General features: G+C 40.5%; 1 protein-coding gene across 5 annotated transcripts in view; it reads right to left on the bottom strand.

The window, feature by feature from the left end:
* MAPRE2 (microtubule associated protein RP/EB family member 2) overlaps positions 1-25,180 on the bottom strand; it is a 71,138-nt gene that overhangs the window by 3,905 nt on the left and 42,053 nt on the right. For all 5 annotated transcript variants that reach the window (XM_036379192.2, XM_036379190.2, XM_036379189.2 and 2 more), the window contains 4 exons: positions 21,017-21,162; positions 18,878-19,091; positions 7,739-7,878; positions 3,167-3,322 (listed from right to left, as the gene is read on the bottom strand). In XM_036379192.2, the coding sequence (XP_036235085.1) occupies positions 3,167-3,322; positions 7,739-7,878; positions 18,878-19,091; positions 21,017-21,162 (656 nt within the window). The remainder of the gene's footprint in view (positions 1-3,166; positions 3,323-7,738; positions 7,879-18,877; positions 19,092-21,016; positions 21,163-25,180) is intronic.

Raw genomic sequence — 25,180 nt, 5'->3', positions numbered from 1 at the left:
CTCTCATCCGTACAACAGGAAAAGCCTCTAAGCACAGGGAGTGGAATCTATTCCACAGCTCTGAAGAGGAGTGGTGGCCCCTATTTTGTCAGGTTTATCTTTAATGGAACTAGTGAACCTTATAATGTAACTACCTCAGAAGATGTTTTGAGACTTGGGACATGTTTTTCAGTGTGTAGAGCTTGTATAAGCACATGAAATGGGAACCATAGGAGTCCAATTACACTGGGACTGTGGAATCTCATTGAAAAGCATCCCCTAATAAGGAAAGTAGTGGAAGATCTATTTAGAGCATTTATTTCTGGCTTGAGCCACATGACCATGGTCATCTCTGTCTCCCATGTTGAGAGATGGTCTCTTTTGACCCTTAGGTCTACCTGCTTCAAACTATTCAGGTGTGCCTGTAGACTGAAGAGTTAGACTATGAAAACTTGGTGTTGGGGAGGGTGGGGGCCTTTTCCAAAAGTAGCAGCAGATATAGGATCTGCTAGAGCAGAAAGTCACCAAACCAGCTGCATTTTGAGCAATTGCTGTTGGAAACTGAGCAGACCAAGTGAGATGCCCAACATGAGCAATTCTCCCAACTTCTACATGAACTGAACCACAAGAGCCTGTGTAGGAAAGCAAAAGCTTTTCTACATGACCAAGTGCTTTACACACTGAGAGCACACATCTCTCCACCCCTCACTGTTCTCTGGCAACTTTGATGTTTTTGATGAAGGAGTAGGATTACAGATGACCAATTCATAATTAAAAATTACAAAGGCCTACAGACTGATCAGACAAATGTTAAATGAGAGTAGAAGATATGATATCCCTCTTGCCTAAGCAGAGACATAATGGTGAGGTTTAAGCAGAACCACAATAGGGAAAAGAGAAGAAAGGCTCTAAAGAGAAGGAACCAACTGGATTGATATTTGCACTGCTCAAATTCACCAAAATCAAACAAAAAAAAGAAAAAAAAAAAAAAGAAAAAGAAAAAAGAAAATGTTTAGTCTTAAAAAATTAGTTCTTACTGAACTAAGCAAAACAGAAGCTTAGGAGGTGACATGACTGAAACTACACTATAAACTGAAATTCTGAGAAAAATAATTACTCCACTTCCCACCCCAAGATATGAACCTGATCAAAATCTCTTCAATGCAACACTACAATAATCAAACACCTGGGGAATGATTCTTTGAGGGACTGAACTCTATACTTGCATTTTGAATCATTCTGCACACAATTCACCTAACAGCCTCATGGCCTGACTAAGAAAGCCTAATTGCTGTCACCAAGGGATTAACCTGCAAAATACTGCAAGATAAAGAATTTAGCTTAGGACAAATTCTTTACAGAGGAAGAGAGAAAAAAAACCAACTCAGATCTGAAGGGCAAAGCAGGACAATAAGAGAGTGAAGTCCAAAACCAAAAAGCAGGCAGAATCTGAATCAGCACTAAGCTACAGTCCTTGGCTTAGTGCTAATACATTTGAGTCTTTCCTCAGCAAGTCACAGTCCATCTGTTAAGCTGAGGAGATCAAGCCTCCCACCAAAAGGAACAAAAAAATTGTGTTAGGAATGGCCTCTGCATTCCTCTGTGGAGGAGCAGTGCTCTCCTGCTGCAGTGACACACCCAGTCTCCAACAGCAACCACATTTTAGATGAAAGCACAGTTGTATGTAGTTCACATGCAGGCATGGATGATGATTTCATCAGAGAGAGGCTTGGAGGGAAGAAGCAGATATAACACTGGGAAATGGACTGAAGTAGAACGTTTTGTAATGTGTTCTGCCAGTAAGGAATACTGCAGAAGGAAAAGCAACAAATGCATTCCTTGATGTGGAACCACTCTGCTATTTAAGCCAACAGACAGATAGATGTGGTAGGGGTATGGGGAGAAGAAGGATTTTTCTGGCTTTGCTTTATAAATAAATCACTGCTCTTGAATCCAGAAGACATTTTCCCTGACCACTATATATATGTAACACTTTTACCCTGTTATCACATGCCTGGCAAATTTGTCTTATTGTTTATTCCTGTGAAAATAATGGTTTCCTCCTCCTTTTCCTCTCTAGCACTCACTCTGCACTGCTGAACAAATCCTCTTTGCCTTGTCACTTCTCATCTGAGCAGTGGCACCTGTTAGCTTCAAACTTGTGGTTCTCTTGCACCTAACCTTCAAACACTTAGGCCCTACATTAGCCTTTTTTAGAAAAAGTATGTTGAATTAGTAGTTCCTCCGGCACTAGTTTTGATATAAAACTAAGTCAGCTGACTGCTGCTGCAACAGCTTTCTGGGAGCAGATGTAAGAACAGCCTATGGTACCACAGTGCTGCCAAGGGATTAAGTTGATGCTTGTACACTCTGGAGCCAAAGCCTTCCTCCACTGGTGCCTGAAGGGTCAATTGTCAGTACAATCCATACAGGGATTTAGTTAACATGAATGGGAGTAGTTCATCTAAATCTCCACTGAATCATTATCCCTGAATGTCTCTGAGGAATTTAACCAGCACCCTTTGCAGCTTCTTGCTTTGTTCAGTGTCTACAACATTAAGTCTAAGATGCAATGAGATTCTTGCTTAATCTTGCAGACAATACATTTCTGAAATTTTGCTAATAGAGGATTATTTGGTTTGCACAAGAAAGAATTTTGCCTATAGCAACAGGATAAAAAATGCTAAAGAGCATTATCTTTGTAGATATAATTATGTATTTGGCAACCTGCACCACACATATTCCAACACATGGGCCAGAGAAGGTTCACAGCTGTAGACAGCGTACAGCATCTCTGCCAGAAGTTTTGTGATTTGCAACACACTAAAGAACATGAGTAAAAGACTTCATGCACATAGGGGGAAGATGAAGAAAACAAGACAGGCTCAGAAACATATGAAATCAATTTAAAATTGTGAAAGAGACCCTCCCCTTTTAGATAAAGCTCAGCAAACCCAGAATACAAAACCTACACTGAAGCAATGAAAAGCAACAAACCTCCTGAATCCTCCCCTCAAGCTAAACGTCTGTTGTTTGCAATTTCAAATGCAAACCTCCTTTTTGGGGAGGAGTCACAGGAATCCTAGCTGCAGTTCTAAATACAGGATATGACCCAATACTACACCAGTAAAATTTTATGCAATTAAGCTTTTTTTGTTGAGATAAAAACCATTAAGCTTCAACTTACATGTTCATCTGAAGCATAAAGGACTTCCATTAGCCGATTGACAAGGTCATTCTCTCCCCCATGTTCTTGGCAGAGAAGTTCAACCTCCCTTAATTTGCCAAAATAGAAATCCCTTTCCTTCTCCACGCCTTCAAGTGCAAGCTTTAATGAATGTACCTGCATATAAACCAAGACATGATGCATCAGTTTTGAGGTGCACTACAGACAAAAGAACACAGTCTAAAATTTTGTATGTGAAACCATCTTAAATACATATTTGATTTTATAGCTTGAAATGAAGTCCAGTTTTCTTTCTGCAGTGCTAAATTGAACCTTACCCCACAGAGAATCAGGCTCCCCCACTACTCCTCCTGGATACTCCTTAACCTTGACCCTAAAAGGTCAATTTTCTCAGCACTCCTTTAAACTGAAGCTCAAAGCAGCAGTGAGGAAATCAGGGCTACCTAAGCCATGTCTCCTAACAGGATTGCCAGAAATGTCATATAGTGGTAACTAATAAAACTTTCAGCTCAGTACTTGCATTATTTTGCCTGGACAAATGTGTAGTTGTTGGGAAACCTACAATGTCTCCTTGCCTAAAAATACATTGAACTAGCAGAGGATGGAAATAATCTAGTTAGGAAATTAAAAGGTCCTCAAGTTACAAATGTGCTATTGCTGTGTTGGTTTTCACCTCTACTGTTCTGCCTCCTCACTTACCACATTTTACAAACCTGTGTTTCAGCTCTCTGCTGCCATGACTGGGTGTACCACAGGCTACCTGCTCTGACTGATGTGCTGTTTCTACCAACAAATTCTCTTAAATGCCAAGTACCTTTCTCCTTGCAACCTTGTTCACAAGAGTCTTCAAGCTATGCTGTCAGCCTCAATTTTACCACTAGGACTGCTGCAAATAATTCATGGGCAATGTAGCTGTTAATGATTAGGCTTTGTATAAATCATGACAGATGCTGCAATATATTTTAATACATATATATTTTAAAAAGAGAGGTTTTGTGGGGGCATAACATATAAACTTCTGTCTAATAGGGTATACACAATCAGGAAGACATCTAAGTGGCTCAGAAATTCAGAGGACAGCAGCATAAAAACCAACAGAAATAATCACAGATAAAGCTGTCAACAGTAAACGCACTGACCACAATCACATCCAATTACAACCAAACATTCACATTTTAAATCCTGCAATTATACAAATGATTTTCTAAATAAAACATGCTAAATAAATGAAATCATACCAGACTACATTTCAGTGAAGTAATACGATTTAATAGAAACCGTCTGTGTTGCCAGATCTACTGCAAGTTAATTTATTTCCTTCACTAGTCAAAATACCAGGAGAGTTCAAACAATGCTTTGATAGCCTACTAAATCCTTTCAGTTTGTTTTTCCATGACTGCTGAGCTAGGGATGCCTTTTTCTGACCTTTGATTGCACTCTCAAAGGCATCAAGCAGCAGAACTGACCTGTTACCAGAGCAGGATCTCAGGGCACCTCATTTATGCACTAATTCATTTCTGACCAGCTGTCTAAGTGTGACACTCAAGTCTTCCTTGACAGTTTGAATCCATTACGGATATAATGACCAGTCACCTTAAAATTAACTACTTTTTTACAAAAGTAGGCATAGCCAAATGAAACAAGAGTTTACAATATTCTGATCTATAGATGAAGACCTCATAATTAGGATGTGCCTTCTGGAACTGCCACAGCATATTGCTTGAGAGCAATGCCTGAATCCAGCCAGAATAAGAATGTAACTGCTTCCAGATCTCTTGCTCTGTGCTTGCTAGAGCTTGGGAAAACAATGAACTTCAGCTGAAAAACTGGCAGCTAATAGCCGAGACTATCTCCCCTTCTGACCTATTTACTATGAAGACATTCTCCTGTTTTCATTCTCTCACATTCATGCTGTTTAAAGAAACAAAATCATTGAACTATATAAACATATGAACAGACTTAATTAACTACTGTATATAGTAAACATTATTATAACCAAACTAGATATGCTTCCCTTCAGCTCCAGCTACCTGTCTGTGCCACATGAATTCATATTTCTTCACACACTTTGCATATCTGCATCTTACTTTTTCCTTCCATAAGCATGCCAGAAGGCTGACACTTGAGGAACAGCTCATGTCAGCTCCCATGCTCTATTTCTGGACTGAAAGCACCCCTCTGCAACCCAGTTAATGGGTGCAAAGGCAGCAGTTCCTACTGACTGGACTTTTCTCTGCTGGCATTTACTGGTAGCATGAATACTCACAGGGCTGCAGAGCCAGGCTGCAGATTAGGCCCAACTGTAGGCAAAAAAGCCACAATGATGCTGTTTTCAGAAACTACATGTATACCAGCACACAGCTAATAGTTCCTGGGACCATTCTCCATCTGTAAAAGTCCCTCTCTGTATGCAATAGCCCCTGGTTTGTGTTGTCACCTCAGCTGCCCTCAGACACTCTTTGGGAGAGAGTAATTTCAATGCTATGGGTAATCAAGTTCCAGTGCAGAGTGACACTCCTTGGAATTTAATTTTGGAGTTTAATTTACTGGCACAGTTTGAAGATGATTTTAAGAGAAACTTTAAGATTGTAGGGAACCATTCACTGGCAAATGTTAGGGACGCTTACAATTATTACAAATAGCTCATTAAGCTACACTATGGTAAAACATAGTGTACAGACATCCCCACTGATTAAACTTTTCTGCTACAGATTGCATGGAAGTTCAGATGTTTCCATCTCCTTCGACTGCTATCCATGAAAGGAATGAAAAAACTATTAGAGCCACATAGGACCCTGATATCCAAGACACAATTCAGCATTTCTTACTTATAATCAACACAGAAACACAGTAATGGTGGCTGCTGCCTCATCTCCACAACTGCTGCAGAGTAGTAAAAACCAGGCAATTTGGCTCTTGCAGCATGTTCACGCTGGGGGTCAGGAAAACCTGGCTCAGAGCTGCTTGCAGCATAGCTTTTTTGGCTCGTGTAATACGGCACGGTTTACAAGTATCCATTAGTGGGAAATGAGATACCAAATGCTGTCAGCATTAAGAAAAAAAGGCTTCCATACCATTCTAGCTAGATGATGTCTCTTAAAAACTAGCTATTAAGGAATCGGTTTTTCATATCCTCAAAATTTCTTCTTCTCTTCGGTGATGGGGGAAATCACCAGTTTTCCTTCAGGGTTATTTGTATATAAAGCTTAAGGTTTTCACACATGGAACGTGCTAGGAATATGTTAGCAGTGGATGTGATAGTGACTGTCTGTTTCAGTAAAGATCAAATGTTTCTATGTTGCTCAGATGCCAACCAACTCTTCCTCCTGAAGCAAACACATTCTGACTTCTGAGTACAAATGTTGTGGTTTAAGTTGCATTAAGCTGACATTTGAACTCTGCTCGACACTGATTAAAAAAAAAAGGATTCCATGCAAAATATATACATCCATTCCTTGTGCAACATTTAAAAACTTTTCGGTTACAGAAACAATCTAGAGCCCATTTGGAAAGCAGGAGGATCCCATTGTGCTCTCTGCTGCTCAGAATGATACCCTGAATCCACAGAAAGCCATGTCTGGGATGTGGCTATCCATCCACCACCTTTCAGTGTACAACTCATCAAAAACATGCAAACAGTGCCCCAGCAAACTGAAATCATTGCTGTTCAGGTCAATGAAAGTCTGAAACTGAAATGTCCTTAACTGTGGAAAATTATACTTGATTCAGAATAATGACTGCTTCCTGAATGCAGCTGCCAGGAACTCTAAAATACAAGTTTTTTCCTCTCCATTTTCCCTCACCAAGGACAAATACAGAGATCAGGCCTCATATATAGTCGTGGCATTTACACCATTCTGACAGCACAGTCTTAAGCCAGATGCAGGTATTTATTCCTGTCCAGTGCAGACACTCTTGCAGTTCAGAAATGAGAGAATGGTGCAAAGCTCCAGAGCATAAACAAAAACGAAGCCCTTACATTCCTAACATTACAGAAATTCTGAACTTTCTCAATTATATCACAAAACATTATTTAGTTATAATATAACTATGTATTCTCAGAAAGGTAGATTGCATTTTTAAATGAAAATGGTGTGTTAGCTTCTTTAACACCTTCCTTCCAGAAAGCAGAGCATAATGCTCTAGACTCACTTTAACTGCAAATCTCTTAACACCTTGGTATGATAAACAGGCTTGTTTTCTCCACAGTGGCACATTAAATGATTTATTTCAAATTAATAATACACAAGAGCAAAGACACTATTCGGATTTTTCCTATCCAGGTGAAATAAAAGATATATTTCAACATCTAATAAAATTACCATGCTTCAGCAAGACTTACCTGTCACTCCTAAGATCATAATTTAAAAATACTGGCAAAAATCAGTCATCTCTGCCAGACATTATTTTTTACAATAAATCTCTTCTTTTTTTATTTCTTTCCAGCTGAACTATTTCCACTTTTTGTCCCTTCGTAATTCTGAAGAGCATCATTCATCAGAAGACAGTATTAGATTTCATGCCTGCCTGTGACAATGAATGCATCTACTTTTGAGCCTAAAGCAAATTTACCTGTTCACTGAGCTGTATGACTTGAGTTTCCAAATCTTTATCTGATTTGGATGCTGAGCTGCTTGGTGTAGCTTTTTTTGCTGAAGATGGGCGAGAAGGTGTTGATCCTGGTTTAGAAGCTGGACTGGATTTAGCAGCACCTGAAAAACACAGTAAATAAGTAAACATTAAACAAGATTGATCTCTATAATAAATGCATTCCTATTAACCTGGTCCTGAAACACAAGAATTGATTTCACAGCCATCCATCCTTTCTCTTACTTCAAGGTGACAGTAGAGGAAATTCCACTGCTGTTATGCCTTGGGAAAGGAAAACCCACATTTCCTACCAAACTGAGTCTGCTACTGAGAGTGAGGCAACTCTAAAACCAAAATAAACGACTTCACACCAGGAGTAAAAAGTTCCCTTAGATCTGAGCAGCTTTCAGCTCAAATAAAATATGCTGTTAAAAGAGCATTCCCCCATCCCATTACTTAACATACGCAGCTATCCTCAATTTCCCTGGAGAAAGACAGAGCTGAAATAGTCAGCTAAACTGTCTCTGTGCTTTTTTTCATTTTGAAATGTAAACCACCCTGAGACAAGGGCATTGAAACTCAGACAGAGCAGAATTAAACCCATTGGTTAACTCACAGTTGGCCACAGTGACCAGAAGATGTGTTTTGATATCCTTAGGTTTTCCTATTTCTTTTTAATTACTTGCGCTGCGAAGCTGCCAGAATATGGAGCAACATCTTCACCAGCAAAAATGGCAAATAATGAGTGTATACTCAGTAATGAGTGCATGACTCTTTTCCCACAATGACTTGGCACATAAATGCCCAAGCAGAGCAGCAGTTGTGTGAAAGGGTTTGCAGTGCCTTCACAGGAACCTCCCAGGCAGCTCCTCACACCTTGCTCTGCCTCTCCACCTTTCATTTCTTGATGCTGGCTGTTCCTTACAGTCACTGAGCCCAAACACAAGTCCCTGGCTCACAGCTCCTCCCCTGCCTTAGCTCCCACAGGCACTGCACTCTGCCTCGGCCTTTTCTTATTCCCTCCAACAAGGAATAAATGCGAGATGCACTGGAGGGACATCTGATACCAGTTTGGTTAAGAAGACAAAACAGAAACCCAGCCTCCCTCTGGCCTCTCTGATTTATTAAGCAGGCAGGCACGTGAAATCAGAGGTCCTGCTCAGCAGCACCCATGTTCATCACTGATTCCTACAGCGAGCAAAACACAGTCATCCAAATGTGCTGACAGGCTCCATGCCATCCTCCACCATCAGATACTGTCAGTTCTGAACCCTGAGCCACACAGGAGACAGCCCTGATCCAGCAGGCATCCAGCTCCCAGCTGAGCTCTGAGCTTGCTGCTCACCACTTCCAGAGGGGTTTTGCCCAGGCTTTCTCAGCAGCCACCTTCTACCCCACACCTCACCAGCTGCTCCTCCCATAGGATTACTTAATTTATGGCACACCACAAATTGTTCTAAGTTGTCATTTCCACAATGTATCCCCAGTGTCAGAAAATGCTTTAATAAAGCAATTCTTTGTAAAACCAATGTATTTTAAAAAGCCATTACTAGGAAGAAACTGCAAGGAGGCAGGGAGAGGAGGAGACAGCCTGCGGGGCTGTCCATATGCCCAGACTGTGGAGCTCACAGAGTCTCACTGACCTAGAACTGTGACAGTAGTTCATTGAAGGAGCTGGAAAGGGATGGGGAAGGAGAGCAGCAATGGGTTATTCAATCAAACTTAAGCCTTCCTGATTTAGTCACAGGCCTCTCTCTGTAGAAAGAATCTCCTCCCACCCCTATGGATAACTCTGTATTAACTGGGTCACCTAAAGCCAACAGAACACAAACAAACAACTTGATAATTCAGTTAGCATGTGTAAACATTTCTGTGCAAGACAGCCATCCTCCTTTTCTATGCTCTTTAATATAAGACAGATAAGGGGAGAAAAAAGCATGCTGGTGGGGTTTTTTTTGTGGTTTTGTCATGGGTTTTTTCGCTCTTGTTTGGTGTTTTTTATCTTGGTTTTATTTCTTTTTGAAACTGGTGACTCCAATAGCTTCCATGTCTGTTGCATACACAAACTCTTCTCTAGCAGATTCAGATATAGTACACAGGCTTGATAAAGTTGGGAAAATTCAGTGTTGTGTATATGTCTGAGACTTTTTTCACATCCTACTTAGACCAGCAAAGAATAAATAATTTGTTGAAAATCGTTAATAATGCCAAGATCTTTTGCTGCTATTTTTCTTTATGAAATTGTCTAAACTTTACCATTCTGCCTTCAATGCTTTCAAGGTTCAGCCCATATTATAACTAAGTAAAAATCAGCTGGTTTAGGAGCAGGATTGCTAAAATGTTCTCAAAGCCAGGAAAATAATTTTCATTTGGATTAGCAGATGAACAGAAGTAAACTAGTGTCAAAATATGCAATAAGAACACACACATGAAGTAAAATCACTTTGACTCTAGCATTCTAGCTCGGTGTCAAGTTATTTAATGACCAAAGCAGCAACATTTACTTCTTATTGTATTCTACAACTACAAGGTGCAGGTTCAGGGTATCAACTGAAAAGTAAATGCTTTGAAGTTGGCACAGAGAGACCTAAGGAAAGAGCAGGCACAAACATTTGATCCCCAGGTATTCTCTCTAATTTGCAGCTGAGACGCCCTCCCAGAGCATGCTGAGCAAGCCTCATCCCCAGTGCCTGCAGCACTGACATTGGCATTGTGTTCTGCCCTCCTTTGAAAGCAACAAAGCCCTTTGGATTTCTACAGCAAAGTGCCACTAAGCTTTATAAAGTCCAGACAAATCAAAAGAAATCAACTTTTGCTCCACTGCTCAGGATCAGCTCTTAAATGACCACAATATTCCAATTTCAGCAACACAGATAAAAACCAGCTAACTAGTGACTAGGAAGTATCAGCAACAGCTGGATAGAGCTTAATTGCACCAGAGAATGCTCAGGGATTTCTAATTTAAAATATCGAGAAAAAAGCCTTACTGCACATTTATTCTAAAGCATTTGTTTCATAATCAGTCCAGAAGTAAGCTTCCATTCTAGCAGAAGCCTAATTTCATAAAATAATTAAAGGATGCTGGTTGGTAGAGTAATGCAAAGTACTTGAAACAGCCAGATATCTAAACAGAGACAAAAGATCTTGATAGACTTAATGACTTGGTGTTGAGCAATGGTTTTGCAGTCAATTAGTGCAATAATGAATAACTCCTAATGCACTGCTCAGAGGGACTACATAACCCAAGCAGTTTAAATTCTTTCCAACATAATTTCTTCCATAAAAATATTTATATATGACCCATTTATACATTCTGAGAAAGCACAAAATTTTATACAGGTATTTTAAGTGAAAAGTATCCAATAATCATTTTTCCCTGATCAGTAAGGGAGAATTGCATTGTAATCTGCAACATAACAGTTTGTCATTATTAACTCCTCTTCAAGCTTACTGCTGATGTTCACAAAGACATGCAGGGCCTTTCCCTGGAAAGGAACATCCCCATGCCCCAAAACATGCTGGCAGCCAAAAGACTGGAAAGCACTGTGGCTGAAAAGGATTTGGGGGTCCTGGTGGACACTGAGCTGAGCATGAGCCAGCAGAGCACCCTTCCAGCAAGGAAGGCCAGCAGCCTCCTGGGCTGCCCTGGGAAGAGCACCATCAGCAGGCTGAGGGAGGTGATGCTCCCCCTCTAGTCAGCACTGGAGAGGCACATGAGGAATGCTCAGCTCAGGTCAGGGCTCCCCAGGATGGGACAGAGAGAGTCCAACAATGGGCCACAAAGACTAAGGGATGGATCACCTCACACACAAGCCAGGTCAGAAAGCTCTGTCTGTTCAGCCTGGAGAAGAGAGGCTTCAGGGGGATCTCATCTACACCAGGGAAGGTGCAAAGAAGGAAGGAAACAGGCTCCTTTCAGTGGTCCCCAAAGGATGGGAGGCAATGGGCACAAAATGAAACTCAAGAAATTCCATTTAAACATAAGAAAAAACTTCTTCACTCTGAGGGTTATCAAATACTGGAACAAACTGTCCAGAGAAGTTGAGGGATTTCCAACCTCAGAGATACTCAAAATGTGACTGGATATGGTCCTGGGCAACCAGCTCAAGGTGACCCTGCTTTCAGCAGAACAGTTTGACAGGATTATCTCAGAGGTGTCTTCCCACCTCCACTGTTCTGTGAGAACTTCTGTAACAGCATGCTCTGATTTTAGGTCAGCGCAGGGTCCCAGTTAGAATTTTTTTGTAAACAGTATTGCAGCTGTTTTAATTAGCACCTGGATAACTTTTTGTACCTGCCCACATAACACTAGCAGAGACGAGAAAAGTAAATTCACAATTGAAAGACAAATTATTCTGTTCTTTTACTGAATTAAGATGAGCCAGCTTTGAAATGCATTCGAGGTTTCCATCTGTGGTACTCCAGAAACAATTACTAGTTTTTTTGTTAAAAAAACCCCATAATTAAATGTATCCCACGCAGTTTCAGCTTCACTATTCTTTTTGCTAAATACCTAAGTTCTACAAACAGATGCAAACTTCTGCAACATAAAACAGAGGATGTTGGCACCATGCAGCTTTGGGTACAAAAAAGCTGTGCTGCAAATTCCAGTTCTCTTTACATCACAGGCACAGTCTTGTAACAAGAGACCTACTTAACGTTTAGAGAGAAATCTTCCTTGAAGCTATATGAGTAATTAGTATGCTGTTAAATATTTATGCAAAATTTCAAGGAAACACGTGCATGAATACAGTGTGGACGTGCATAAGGAGAGTGTGGAGAGCAATGGAAGCCCTGAGCAAGCACAAGACTTGGCTGAGCACACACAACCACTGCTTCAGTGGAATTTGGGAATCACTCACTGTCTATTTTAGTCAAATTAAAGGACTTCATAAAATGAATATTCCTGACTCATACCACAGGAGAAAAACCAAACCCAAGAAGAGGCCACAGTAATTTCTTCACAAGCTGAAGAAAAATGCTTCACCCGCTTAAACCAAGAGAGCGAGAACAGCAGATTAATTAATATTCACACACTCTTATTACTGTAGCTACACCAGGACACAAGCAAATGCTCAATTTAGGGACACTTAATGAAATAAGCAATGAAAAATGATACTTAATGGGAATTAAATGACCTCAGACAAAATCTGACTTAACTCCGAATTCCAACATGCTGCAGTGCAGCTGTCCTAATTATTTTGTGGTACTGCCTTCCCCTGGCTGGCAGGACACTTCTGTCCTCTCAGCTCCTCAAACTTTCACTGCTGCTGGTCCAGTACAGCCTGGTGAGCTCTGCATTCATCCTCTCAGCCACACAGCTGGCAAAGAGAAGTGTGTATGAGTACTTGAAACTTTCACAATTTCAAGAGCGCTATCCAAGTAAGAAAATCCAATGGAAGCCACCTGTCAAATAAAAAATTTTACTGGGGGTCTGACTGCCTCAGTTTGTCCTTAATACAAGAGTTGATAGAAGGGAACTAACCAAAGCCTTTCCCATCACCCCCCATCAAAAATGAAGATTTTACTCTAGATTTAAAATAACCAATATTTATTTATTATTTAAAATAATCAACAACTGAGTTCACTTCTCAACTGAAACCTCTATTTGCACTAGAAATATCTTTAAGTATGCAAACATTTATCTTCAATAGATGGAACCATTCCATAGGCTTAACAGAAGAACACAATTTCAAATTTCAAGTGCTCTTAAAAACCTGTGTTTTCTAAAATCTCACTGTCTGCTTAGCTCTAAGAAGAAAGCAGTCTCAAAAGGAAAATCTGAAAAAAAATCTACAAAGAAATGGAAAAGGAAAGAATGTGCAACATTTGTGCGACATAGACACTCAGACCACACCCATGGTACACTGAAAATTAAATTGCCATTTTCACCACTGCTTTTCCCAACACAATCATCTCTCTTGAAAAAAGGCCCTGGCTCATGCACTGCAAGCACATTGCCTCCTGGTCTAAATTCTTGAGCTCAGTGGATTTAAAAATTAAATGCTCCTCATGCTGGCAGGGGAGATGTGTCTGTATTACAGCTGAGCCACTTTACCTCCCAGGCCGGCGCTGTCACTGCACATGCTGTTCCCCTCGGTTAGTACAATTCCTTGGCCTTGTATGAACTAGTGATGAAAACACTCTCAGTTTGTCACCCTGCAGCTCTTTCCATCTAGCTCTGCCACGTTGTCCTGCAGCACTGAACCACAGTGAGCAGAGATTGCCATTGCCAACACCTACTGCCTGCCACTGGGGAAAAAGGTAGCAAGTCTTGGTGGAAAGCAAAAAAAAAAAAAAAAAGCATTAGGAGTTCTCCAGTCTCCCAGGAGTTCTAATTGTATCACTAGCTGCTAAAATAAAGACCGGACTTGCTGAGTATTTTTATCCCTCAAAATTAATTTACAGCACATCTGTCACAGCAGGATATACTGTTTCCCTACAGAAAATCAGTATTCCTCTTGTGCAATTGGCTTTTCGATGGCACATTATATATAATGCATTCATGCACAAACAGTTCATTCTGCCCTGGTTATTTTCCCTGTCATAGCGTGAGTATTTTTAGCCCTCATGTGATCCTCCAGTATTTTCCAGCTCTGCTTTAGTCATCCTGCCCTCACTGAATATTTCAAACTAAAAAAAATCTAACAGCCTTCAGATCTAAGAACCTCTCACAATTTTAGCTTGCATATAAATAATTAATTTTATTAAGCTGTCTTATACCCGTGCATTTTTGACACCCTCCACCCATACACTAGAGAGTGCTCCATGGAGATTTGCTCTGACATACAGGAATACTTACATAAGACACTAAGCTAAAATCCTGACAACCTGATCACTATTTTCAATTTTGATCAGATGAAGCCTTTTCCGCTATTTCCCGCAGGGAGCATTAGAACTGGCACAAACAACAGTGCCCTAATATTTTAATCCTGCACCACAATTTTGACTCTACATCTGTAGGCTGTTTACCACTGCATTAGAGCAGAGTGGAGGCTGTAGGAGATCGAAAGTTGGCTCAGGGCTGGCAGATGGCATCTAAAAGCAGCTGTGGTGCTGCTGCCAAGAACCTACAGCAGTGCTCTGTGCTGCTCCTTGAAGGAGGAAAAGACCCTCATTTCCCCACCTGGGAGCTGCAGTCACCTGGTGAAACCTTGCTGCTCCTGCTGTTTCTAGAAGCACCCTGTGGCACGTTACCAAAGCCATCCACCCACGGCACCACCGCCAGCTCGGCCACAAATCGGCTCTGTCCCTGAAGGAGGGGACAAGGCATTGTGAGGGTGGCACAGCAGATTAGTTGTGGGGACCTATTTATGCTTCCATTTCTGAGCTGCATTATCCTTGACCTGCGCTGACTCCCCAGCAGGATCATCTTTGGAATGGGAAGGGCTATGGCTGCTGGTCTGCCCACCAATTAACAAAAAAACTAGTGCATTTTTACACTTCTCAAATTTTGGGTTCTTCTAAAAGTGTTTATTTTTCAAATTAAATAAAGACTACACTCTGCATTTATAGAGATACAGGTTAATATCCATTTACAGGTACAGGAAGCAGCTACCTGATACCAGGCATCCCTTCAAGCTTTAGAGTCTGATTAAAATATCAAAAATAATTTCAATTCATGCCAGTACCTTTCTGGATAAGTTTTCAGAGCAGTCTTTAAGGATCTGACCACTTGTTAACTCAAGGACATGTATCTTAGTCTACCTCTGAAAATACATTGTCAGAACAGTGTTATAAGGCAGTTATGAATAGTGAACAATAATCTCCTAAATCACTCAAGCCCAAAACTCTGTCAAAGGGCACTGGAAGAGTTACTCTATGGAGCAAAAGCAATCACCTGAAATGCATATGAAACTGACAGTAGCTAAAGTAAAGGATTCCTTTAGAAATACATATATCTAATCAATTTAGAATAGGCATATTTTAAAGCCTGCCAAACCCCCAAATATGAATGAGTACCCATATATCTGCTTGCTCCTGACACCAAACAATAGTTGTGTACATTCAGGTATGTCCACTGCACTCTGTTTAAAAACTTTTGGATTATGCTGAAAGATCTTCTGGGTTCCTTATTTTTTCTCATGAGTGCTACCTTTTGTTTTGTTAATGAACTGACAAGGCAGTACTACTAAAACTTCAAAGCTTCATTGATAAGGTAGAGCAAACCATACAAATTAATAATGGCACCAAGCTGTGTGGTGTGGTCATGTGCTGGAGGGAAGGGATGCCATCCAGAGGGACGTAGACAGGCCTGAGAGGTGGGTCTGTGCAAACCTCATCAAGTTCAGCATGGCCAAGTGCAAGGTCCTGCACCTGGGTCAGGGCAATCCCAAGCACAAATACAGGCTGGGTAGAGAATGGATTGAGAGCAGCCCTGAGAAGAACTTGGGGGTCTTGGTTGATGAGAAGCTTAGCATGAGCCAGTAATGTGCACTTGCAGCCCAGAAGGCCAACAATATCCTGGGGTTTATATTATGGTTCCTATAGCAGCTGTAATGAATACTCCTTCCCTTCCAGCTAAGTGTGGAAGACAGAGGTACAGAAGCACATCTTTCATGGTAATTTCCCAGCTGCCCAGAACTTGCTCCTGCATCATTCCAATTTACTCCCAAACAGCAGGAGATGAGGCACACTCAAGTTTGCAGGTGCATACAGAACTCCTCCCAGAGCATCAGTAAAGGCTCCCATTCCTTCCAACGTGCAGGTTCTGTGATGGGGTGAGGCAAGGCACAAAGGCACTGTACATCAGTGCCACAAAAATGTGCTCACCCAGAATTCAGTAAGCCCATGGAATGACTGGCACCTAACTGAATTAGCTCTGTTCTGAAATGCAAGCAGCAAGGAAAGCTGGAACTCTCATTTCACCAAGCATCATGTAATATCCATATCCCACAATCCTCAGCTCAGAAATTAAACTAGTGTCCAGCATGTCATAATTCTGGACAATATTTAGGTTAATAATGAAGGATGTTTTCCATGAAAAAGCTAACTCTCATAGCCACAGGATCTTATCAAGACTCATCACACTATCTCAGTTGTACAATTCCATACAAAGGCTGGGAAGGCACAGGACATGCTCTTCATACAACCAACAACACAACATGACGTTACTGCATTATCCTCCACATCAGCTGGCTGGTTCCACTCCAGTAGCTATTCAATTTCTGTGGGATTGTCACCTGCACAGCTTTAATTTGGAAGACATATTTGTGACTTTGAGAAGAACAGACCATCTGTAGGAAGAATTAACAAGCACAGTAAAGTCTGTGTTTAATAAAAATGTCTTTTCCAATTTCTGAATTGGACAACATCTTGACATTAGCACTTGGGTTTTCTGTTTCCAAAGGGAGTGCAAGACATGACATGGGAAATTGGAACGTGCCAGACCCTGAAATTCAGAAGTTTAGGCATAAGAGGGTGCAAAATAAAGATGTAAAGAAGCTTTAGAAGCCCAGAGTAGCACTGCCTGCTATTAGGTGCCCTATTTCCTGGAAGCACTAATGAGCTGAAGGCAGCTGGCCAAGTATGCCCCACTCTGACGTCAGAAGTGATCAGAGCAGAACACTGAAATCTGGGTAGGATTCCAGAGCACAAGGCAGCCTAAAAGTGAGGGTGATTCATGCTTCACACCTGCCCCTGCTTTTGTGAGTACTGCTGCATATCCAAGCCCATGTGAGGACAGGTCACAGGTTTAAAATCAACTAAATATTAATCCTTATTTGAGGAATGGGTTAACATAAACCCAGGACAAACCAATGAAGGAATTATGTGTGTGTGCATGTGTATTTCCATATGCACAAACCTATGTCCAGTAATACTTTTTTAGTGACTATTTCTTTTTCTTAAATATTAGCTGGTTTCCTCTTCACTTAATTCTCAGTTAACAAAACCAGCATCTGCTTAGTGACTAGTCATAGCCACATTACATAAACACCAAAGATCAGATTTACTCCTTTGGCCTGTTCCAGAAACACTGCTGTGGTTTAACCCCAGCAGGCAGCTGAGCCCCCATAGCTGATGGCTCACTGTCCCCTGCAGTGAGATGGGGGAGAAACTCAGAAGGGGAAATGTGAGAAAATTCATGGGTTGAGATAAAGACAGTTTATTAGGTAAAACAAAATCCATGCCAACAATTCATTCACCACTTCCCATGGGCAGGCAGGACTTAACCTACCTCCAGGAAAGCCAGACCATCACCCATAATGGTGATTTGGCAAGACAAATGCTGTAACTCTCAACATCCCTCCCCACCCTTCTCCTTATTCCCCCAGCTTTTCTGGCTAAGCACAATGCCATGTGGTATGGATTATCTGTGCAGTCTATTGGGGTCAGCTGTCCTGGCTGTGTCCCCTCCAAATTTCTGGGGCACCCCCAGCCTGTTTGTTGGCAAGGCAATGTGAGAAAGCCTGAACTCTGTGTAAGTACTCATTAGCAATAATTAAAACATCCATGACTTATCAACACTGTTTTTGTTTTAAATTCAAAATTTAGCACCAACCTCCTCTGAAGAGTCATCTCTATCCTAGCAAAACCCAACACAAACACAAAATAAAAAAATAGAAGACTGAGGTATCTTTGTGAAAGAGCAAAAGGTATATGTTTTTCAGTTAGGAGGACTAGCATACCCAAACAATAAGCACACATAAACCCAAAAATAACTTAATTTTTGTTCTTCTGGCCAGCCCTTAAGATTTGTAAACATTTTAGTCAGCATAAAAATTAAAAAATAAATCAGCCTGTACAAGCATTTTCCTATAAAGGTAGAGGTGTGAAAGAGGAACACACTCCATTTAATGTTCTTGAATACACTTGCACATACCACATTCAGCAACAGGATTGTTAAAAGCCTTTGTCTCCACCACCAGATATTACCAGAGTCCATGTCATTTACATGGAGGGAGTGCAGTGGAGGAGACCCCATGCTCAGTAGGGCTGGGCCAAACTAGAGCACACAAGATGTTAACCTTCTGCTGTCTCAAGATGCTAAGCCCATGATAAGGCAGAAAGAATGGCACAACCACCCAAGGAAATAATTTTAAACTAGTATTTAAGTAGAGTGGATCACAGTTTATAATCGTCTTCAGAGACAGAAATGGAATTCCTTAAGAGGTAAAATACCTGCAGTTGGAGAGTTTGCATGGTGAGACTTTTTGGGCAGGTTAAAGATCTGTTCACCAGGATCTGGTGGAGGAAGAGCATCTTGGCCTTGTCGAGCTTCCACAGGATCATACTCCTTCCCATCATAGTTAGCATCAAAGAACTTCTTAAACCATTGAATGAAATCTAAGTTGTCTTGGAAGCGCCCTTTGACCAGTTTTTCCACAGGAATTACCTAAAAGGTAGATATTTACATCCAATATTACATCACTGCTGTTTTTAAATATAAAAATGACATATACACACTTATTTGATAAAAATCTACTAACTGCACCAACAAAGAAACCTCTGCCATTGTTTTGCTCCTAAAAGAAAGGGGCAATTTGCAAGTGCTCTTAAAAAATGAAAACAAAACCCAATGAGACCCAGCCTTTGAAGTAGCAATACATAGGGGGTATGTAAGCTTTTATAGCTATGGTTCCACAGAAGTACCTCCTTACATCCCATGGGTACATCCCATGATGAATGACACTGTCCTGGGACTAACACTATATTCAGCCAACTAGGGATTTCTGGTTTTAATGGACATGGTGCAGTTTGACATACTACAAACAATTCTTCAAAAACTCCAGACAGATGTTTCTTTCTCTCTGTCCTACTGTTTGAACTACAAAGCCCAGCAGCTTTTCCAAGACACGCTAAAGTTCAAACCAACCTACATTTTGGTAGCACATGGTCGTCATATGAACCAAGCCTGAGGTTTTAACCTTGTAATTTCTTTCTGTTCCACATATAGCTATACATAGAACAGTTTGTGGACATGCAGAAGTTGACTTAAATGCCTTATAAAGTTCTACTAAAAGAAAGGCAAGGCTATGAGGATGTCTCAATATCAGTATCTTAGAAATTTTTCATAGACATGAATCCTCCAAAAGGTGTCTTCAGCCAATATCAGAGTGCTCAAGGCTTCCAGACACTGTGGGCAGACATGGTCTACAACTGCAGAAAAGCTGCCCTGCTTTGCTTAATTCAAGCAGCTGATTAAACAGCCAAGTTAGGCGGACCTCAATGCCTCTTGAATGTTAGGAATCTTCAGCTGGAAAAGGGTTTTCATTTTCTTCTTCAGGATTAAGCCAACTGTACAGCATTTTATAAATCTATGACGCTTCTGCAAGAATTGACATTGCATTTTGCATGTCTTTTCAGGTTGTTCCATTTGTACCTCAACTCTACATTAAAAAGGCATGATAAATTTGCTCTCTACAGGAAAATTGACTACATTAGTCTTCCCAGTGTTTCACTAGCAAATCACACTGTATATAGAAGTATCCATAACATTTCATGAAACAATGAGTGTTTTCCAGTTCTTTGTAGAAGTCTTAAGGCACTTTCTGTTATGACTGTATAAATTGCAGAATAAGGCAACACTAAAAGCCAGAGCAGAACCTTAAAAGGGTAAACAGGTAGTGCATCAGTGTAAAACTATAAGCGTGATAACATAACTTCCATTATTCATTTTTATCAACACAGTAATTTATATTGGTGAGTCTGTCAAACTCTCACGTTCAAGCATAAACCAAATCCCTTAAGCCTGAACAAGCATTTTCTCAGAGGTTTCCATTCTTAACTTTACAAGATCACATGTGCTACCCATCTCTTCGATCACTGGGTAAATTATTCCAGCTTTTGAATAATTTAAATTCCTCAAACCCTGCTTTGGACAAAAGAAATGGAATACTTGTAAGAACAGCATATTTTCAAATATGTTTTGTTGGAAATTTAGGTCACCAATAATTGTACTTATCAAAAAATGAAGATTCACTGATGACAAGGAATTTCCAACACATGGAATTTTACCAAAGGGTCTCTGGTATTAAGATACAATGAGTTAGATGGCACAACTCCTCAGCAGACATGTGGACTCAATTTTCAATTCGTACCTAAATGAAGCCAAACGCTAAACTTCTCCCTTCACGCCCAAATACTCTTTTCAGATGATGAAAGGTCAAGAACATTTATTGCAATTCTAGTTCTTCATCCAAAAGTTGAAAAAGTGCATTTTCAAGTATTTTGAAGTTTGTTTCCCCTATTTATCCATTTACACAAGTCATGTAACTTTTGAAACATGTAGCGTTCAAAATATAAATAGAGAATTCCTACCTTATCCACATTCATTCTTTTAAATGATGCCTGCAGAAGTTTGAAGTTGTGAATGTACTCATGCTCCAGCTTTGCTTGAAACTTTACTTTCTTCAAGCTAATGCACCCTGGGAACAACATGTCCATGAACTGGCAGTAAGCTGCTCCTACAACGAGAGAATGCATTGACGTTAATCCAGATGCACCCAGCTAAGACCAAATGGTGTTTAATGTCATTAGCAGAAAGCATGAGCAGAAAGCAACAGTGCTGAATAAGTCCCTGCTGTAATTCAGCCTAACACTATGCACCCAAGACCTACTTATCTAATGTACATTGAGCAGTGGCATGCTCAAGTGGCTCTTTCCCACTCAGTCTATCCACAATGTGCTGCCGTGAGCATCTGAGGAATCACCTCGACTAATGCAAAGTGAAATGGATGTTCTTGGAGTCCCCATACACAGCAGGACTGTCCATACAATGAAAAGATAACAGTGAAAATGAAAATCTCTTAATAAGCTTCCTCAATCCCCACAGTCCCCTGAATTCAAACAAGCCAGGATCATCTTTCTTCTGGCCCTTGTACCCAAATGCCAAGCAAGTCCAACGCAGTTATTTAAGATTATATCCAACCACGATTTAAAAAAAAAATAAAAAGTGCAAGGCTCCAGCTTGTTAAAACACACTAGTCAGGTCCCACCCTCTGCAACATCCTTACCGATTTTCATTTCTTGAGAAAAGCATTTAAATAGCAGGCTTTAGCATAGTCCACCCATAGCTTTCAAGGCTGGGCTAACAGCTTTAGTTCTCTCTCAGCCAGGTTCCTAAGTTCAACTTTGAGAGCTCTCTGAACTTACAGACAGTAGGGGTGTGTGTGTATAACTAATCCAGAACAAAGATATGGAAAAATTTCTAACCAGCATCCTGAGGATGACTAACAGAGACAGCATTTCTTGTATGCAGGGAGCTTCCTCCTACAGCATCATGCTACTGTCATTTGCAAAACCTTTAGTGCTGACACACTCAAGTGTTTAGAAATCAAGATGAAAATATTTAAGTAAATCAGAGGAAAAGCAATTTTCTTTCTTCTTCAGAAGATTTTTCTACAAAATACTTTATACTTGGCAAAGATTCAGTGATGTTCACACAGGAGTGTAGAGGGTGCAGCCCCTGTGCTTGAGCATCAGGGCATGGAAGTGATTGCCTGATTACCCCATACAAGTTAAATTTCACTTCCACAAAAAAGACTGTTGTGCTTTTAATGCACCTTAGTTTTGACAAAAAAGTGTCCAGATCTCACCTTACTGTTCAGCCCACTATCAACGACTTTTTTTATCACAAATATTTCTGACTGTTCACAGAGACACCAAGGTAACAAAGCAGACACCTGGCTTGCCCAGTTTTACAGGAGAGTCAACAATAACTTGAACTTAAGGTCATTTTTCTCCGTGGGTATGTGTATGTTTTGACACAACCAACTTCATGCATGAGATGGTTCTCATTCTCTGTATCCAGCCAGCCATCACACAAAGGGTTACCGAGATCATCACTTCCCAAACAGAAAAAGAGCTTAAGAGAAGAGTCCAAAAATGTTCTCTGAAATACCAACACAAATTTTGCTAAGGGACTTACTAAGATCCAGCTGTAGTGCTGAAAACCACTGCCATTTAAAAAAATAATCTGTTCACATTGCCTAGCTTTGTGGAGAAAATGGTTATTAAAAAACCTCATTTTCCAAGGACACCTTGTGCTTAGCTGATTGCAATGGTCTTGATATGATTAGGAATCAAAGTAAAATATTCCCTAAAGGGAAAGGCACCTTCTGGCAAGTTGCAAGCATCAGATGACAAATTTGCATCTTCTTACAGAAAACTTTATAAACACAATTAGCTATTCAAAACTCATCCTTAGCAAGAGAACTTGTAAATACATGGCAATGGAAAAAATACATTACAGTTAAAAGCATAGATATACAGATAATGCATAGCTTGAGTACACTTATTATTGTTTAATTTAATGCAAAAGGATTATTATGCAATCATTTAATATTATAAATTGAATTTGTTCCTAACTCTGTCCTTTCATCCTCCCCATACCCCAATTATAAGCTTTACTCTGATATCTAAGTAATTGCCTGGAGGCCCTAAAAATGCACTGCACAACCTTTCATCTAGATCCTTTTAGAAAACTAGAAACCCAAAGTGTTCACATGAGATTTTTCTCCTTCTGCTGGTAATGCAAATTCCTTCTGCATGCCTTTAGACAGTCTCTCTCTAGTTAGGGTATTTCCTTGTGCTTTCTCTGCTGGCAGCTGTTTCTGTACCTTTGCCAGCCAGGAGGTGGTCCTGGGTCTGCACAGCACTGGAGGGCAGAAAACACTGGACTGCATCCACCTGGCAGCAGGAGCTGTTCTCTGACACAACACTGGAGTGGCTGCTGGGCTGTCTCCCCAACAGGAGGATTTCATTGCACTGGCAAATACACTTCATTAAAATACTCCTTCCTCAAGTACAGAGGCAACAAACAAACATGGATTGAACTAAACACTGAGCTACAAAGAGAGGAAATTCCTCCTGACTCCAAAAAGCCAGAAACCTGCCTACCCCACCAATAGGAGAAAGTAAAAATATCATTACAGTCAGCTGGGGCCACTTGCTTTTGGACATAGAGGTTATGTATGTATTTAATTATATATATATATATATATATATATAAAATATATTATACTACTATACTATAAATAAACACTGGTGTTTATAAATAATTTAAAATTTTACCCCCTAAAGCTTGTAGCTGTCAGATTACATTTAAATGGGAAACACCAGTGCAGCAGAATGGGGACACTACTGTCTACACTGCCCATGGCTGAGATTTCCAGGAGGCAGCAGAAAGGGGAGCCCCACTTAAGTGATGTGAGACTGCAAAGCCTTTACCTTTCAGCCACAGCATATCTGTGTGCCCCTCTGCATATGGGACAGCTCTTTAGGCCTATCCAATGTACTACACAACTGATGCTTCAATGCAGGTGCATGAGAAAAGAATCTTTTTCATGGAATACAAAGAATATGACAGTAGAGATAATGGCATTATGGCTTGTGACATACCTCTTGCATAATTTACACAAACAAAAGAATTCTTATGCTACTGCGTTTTATTCAGTACTAAAAAACTTCCCTATGTTTTCTGGAAAAAAAACCCAAACAACAAAACCAAAACCCCAGCAATCCCCCCACACCCCAAAAACCCAACCAAAAAAGCCCCCAAACCTAAATCTTCTCAAATATGTACAGGGAAGTTGAAAACACACTGCCAGAATAACTCTCACAATAAATCTATCTTTCTGACTGAAAAACTTCTATATGCATAAACATGCACATACACACATACAAAAAGAAATAATTTGACATCTACTCAAATGAAAGATGAAAAGTACAGCTGGTGGCACTGAGAAGAGGGATCAATGTTAAAAACCTCTAATCCTTTATTAGCTAACAAGCAATTTAGAATCACTGGCTAAAAATCCTTTTGTGTTTTGATCTAGAATATTGATGCAGCCATTAGTTACACAAGATATTCACGGCCAGACTCTGAAATGAGCCTGCAAACGTGGCTGTGCTGAAATCACCCCCAGCAGTTGCTATTTTTAGCCCCATTAGTGAGCAAAAAGAGCCCAGCAGCATCAGGGCTTTGCAGGTGTTTCCTGGGCATCCCAGGCTTGGGGCAGAGCAGGCAGCAAGTGGAGGGAGGGCATTGCATCCACCAGGCTGGGCGAGCAGCTGCCAGAGGAGGGGAAGAGATGCCAGGACAGAATTCAGACACAAAAGAACAAACTCAGAATTGAAAAGGTGGTTATTTAAAACTATTGAAATTCAAGAATTTTGCCACATGCAGTGGTAAAGCAGAAAATTACTACCAAATTTATAAAAACTGAGTATCTTACAGGATTTTCAGAGTTGTAGACAATTTTTCACTAGTCCCTTGCAGTAAGCAATGCTGAACTAATTTTAGCTTTTGTCCTGTATGTCTTCTTCCCTGCTTCTGTGTTTCTTTCCCCAGACTGTCCATGCTGACTTAGCTTGCTCTGAAGCATATGCACTCTGCATCATTAGAGATTTTCAGTTTTTCTCCTCTCCTTCACCATCTGGAGGCTAATGAATCTACAAATGCAAAGAAGTATTTTCTTTATT

The sequence above is a fragment of the Molothrus ater genome, chromosome 1 (assembly GCF_012460135.2).
Source record: "Molothrus ater isolate BHLD 08-10-18 breed brown headed cowbird chromosome 1, BPBGC_Mater_1.1, whole genome shotgun sequence".
Lineage (NCBI taxonomy): Eukaryota > Metazoa > Chordata > Aves > Passeriformes > Icteridae > Molothrus > Molothrus ater.
Note: the sequence above shows the minus strand (reverse complement) of the source record. Positions and strands in the feature narration are given on the sequence as shown.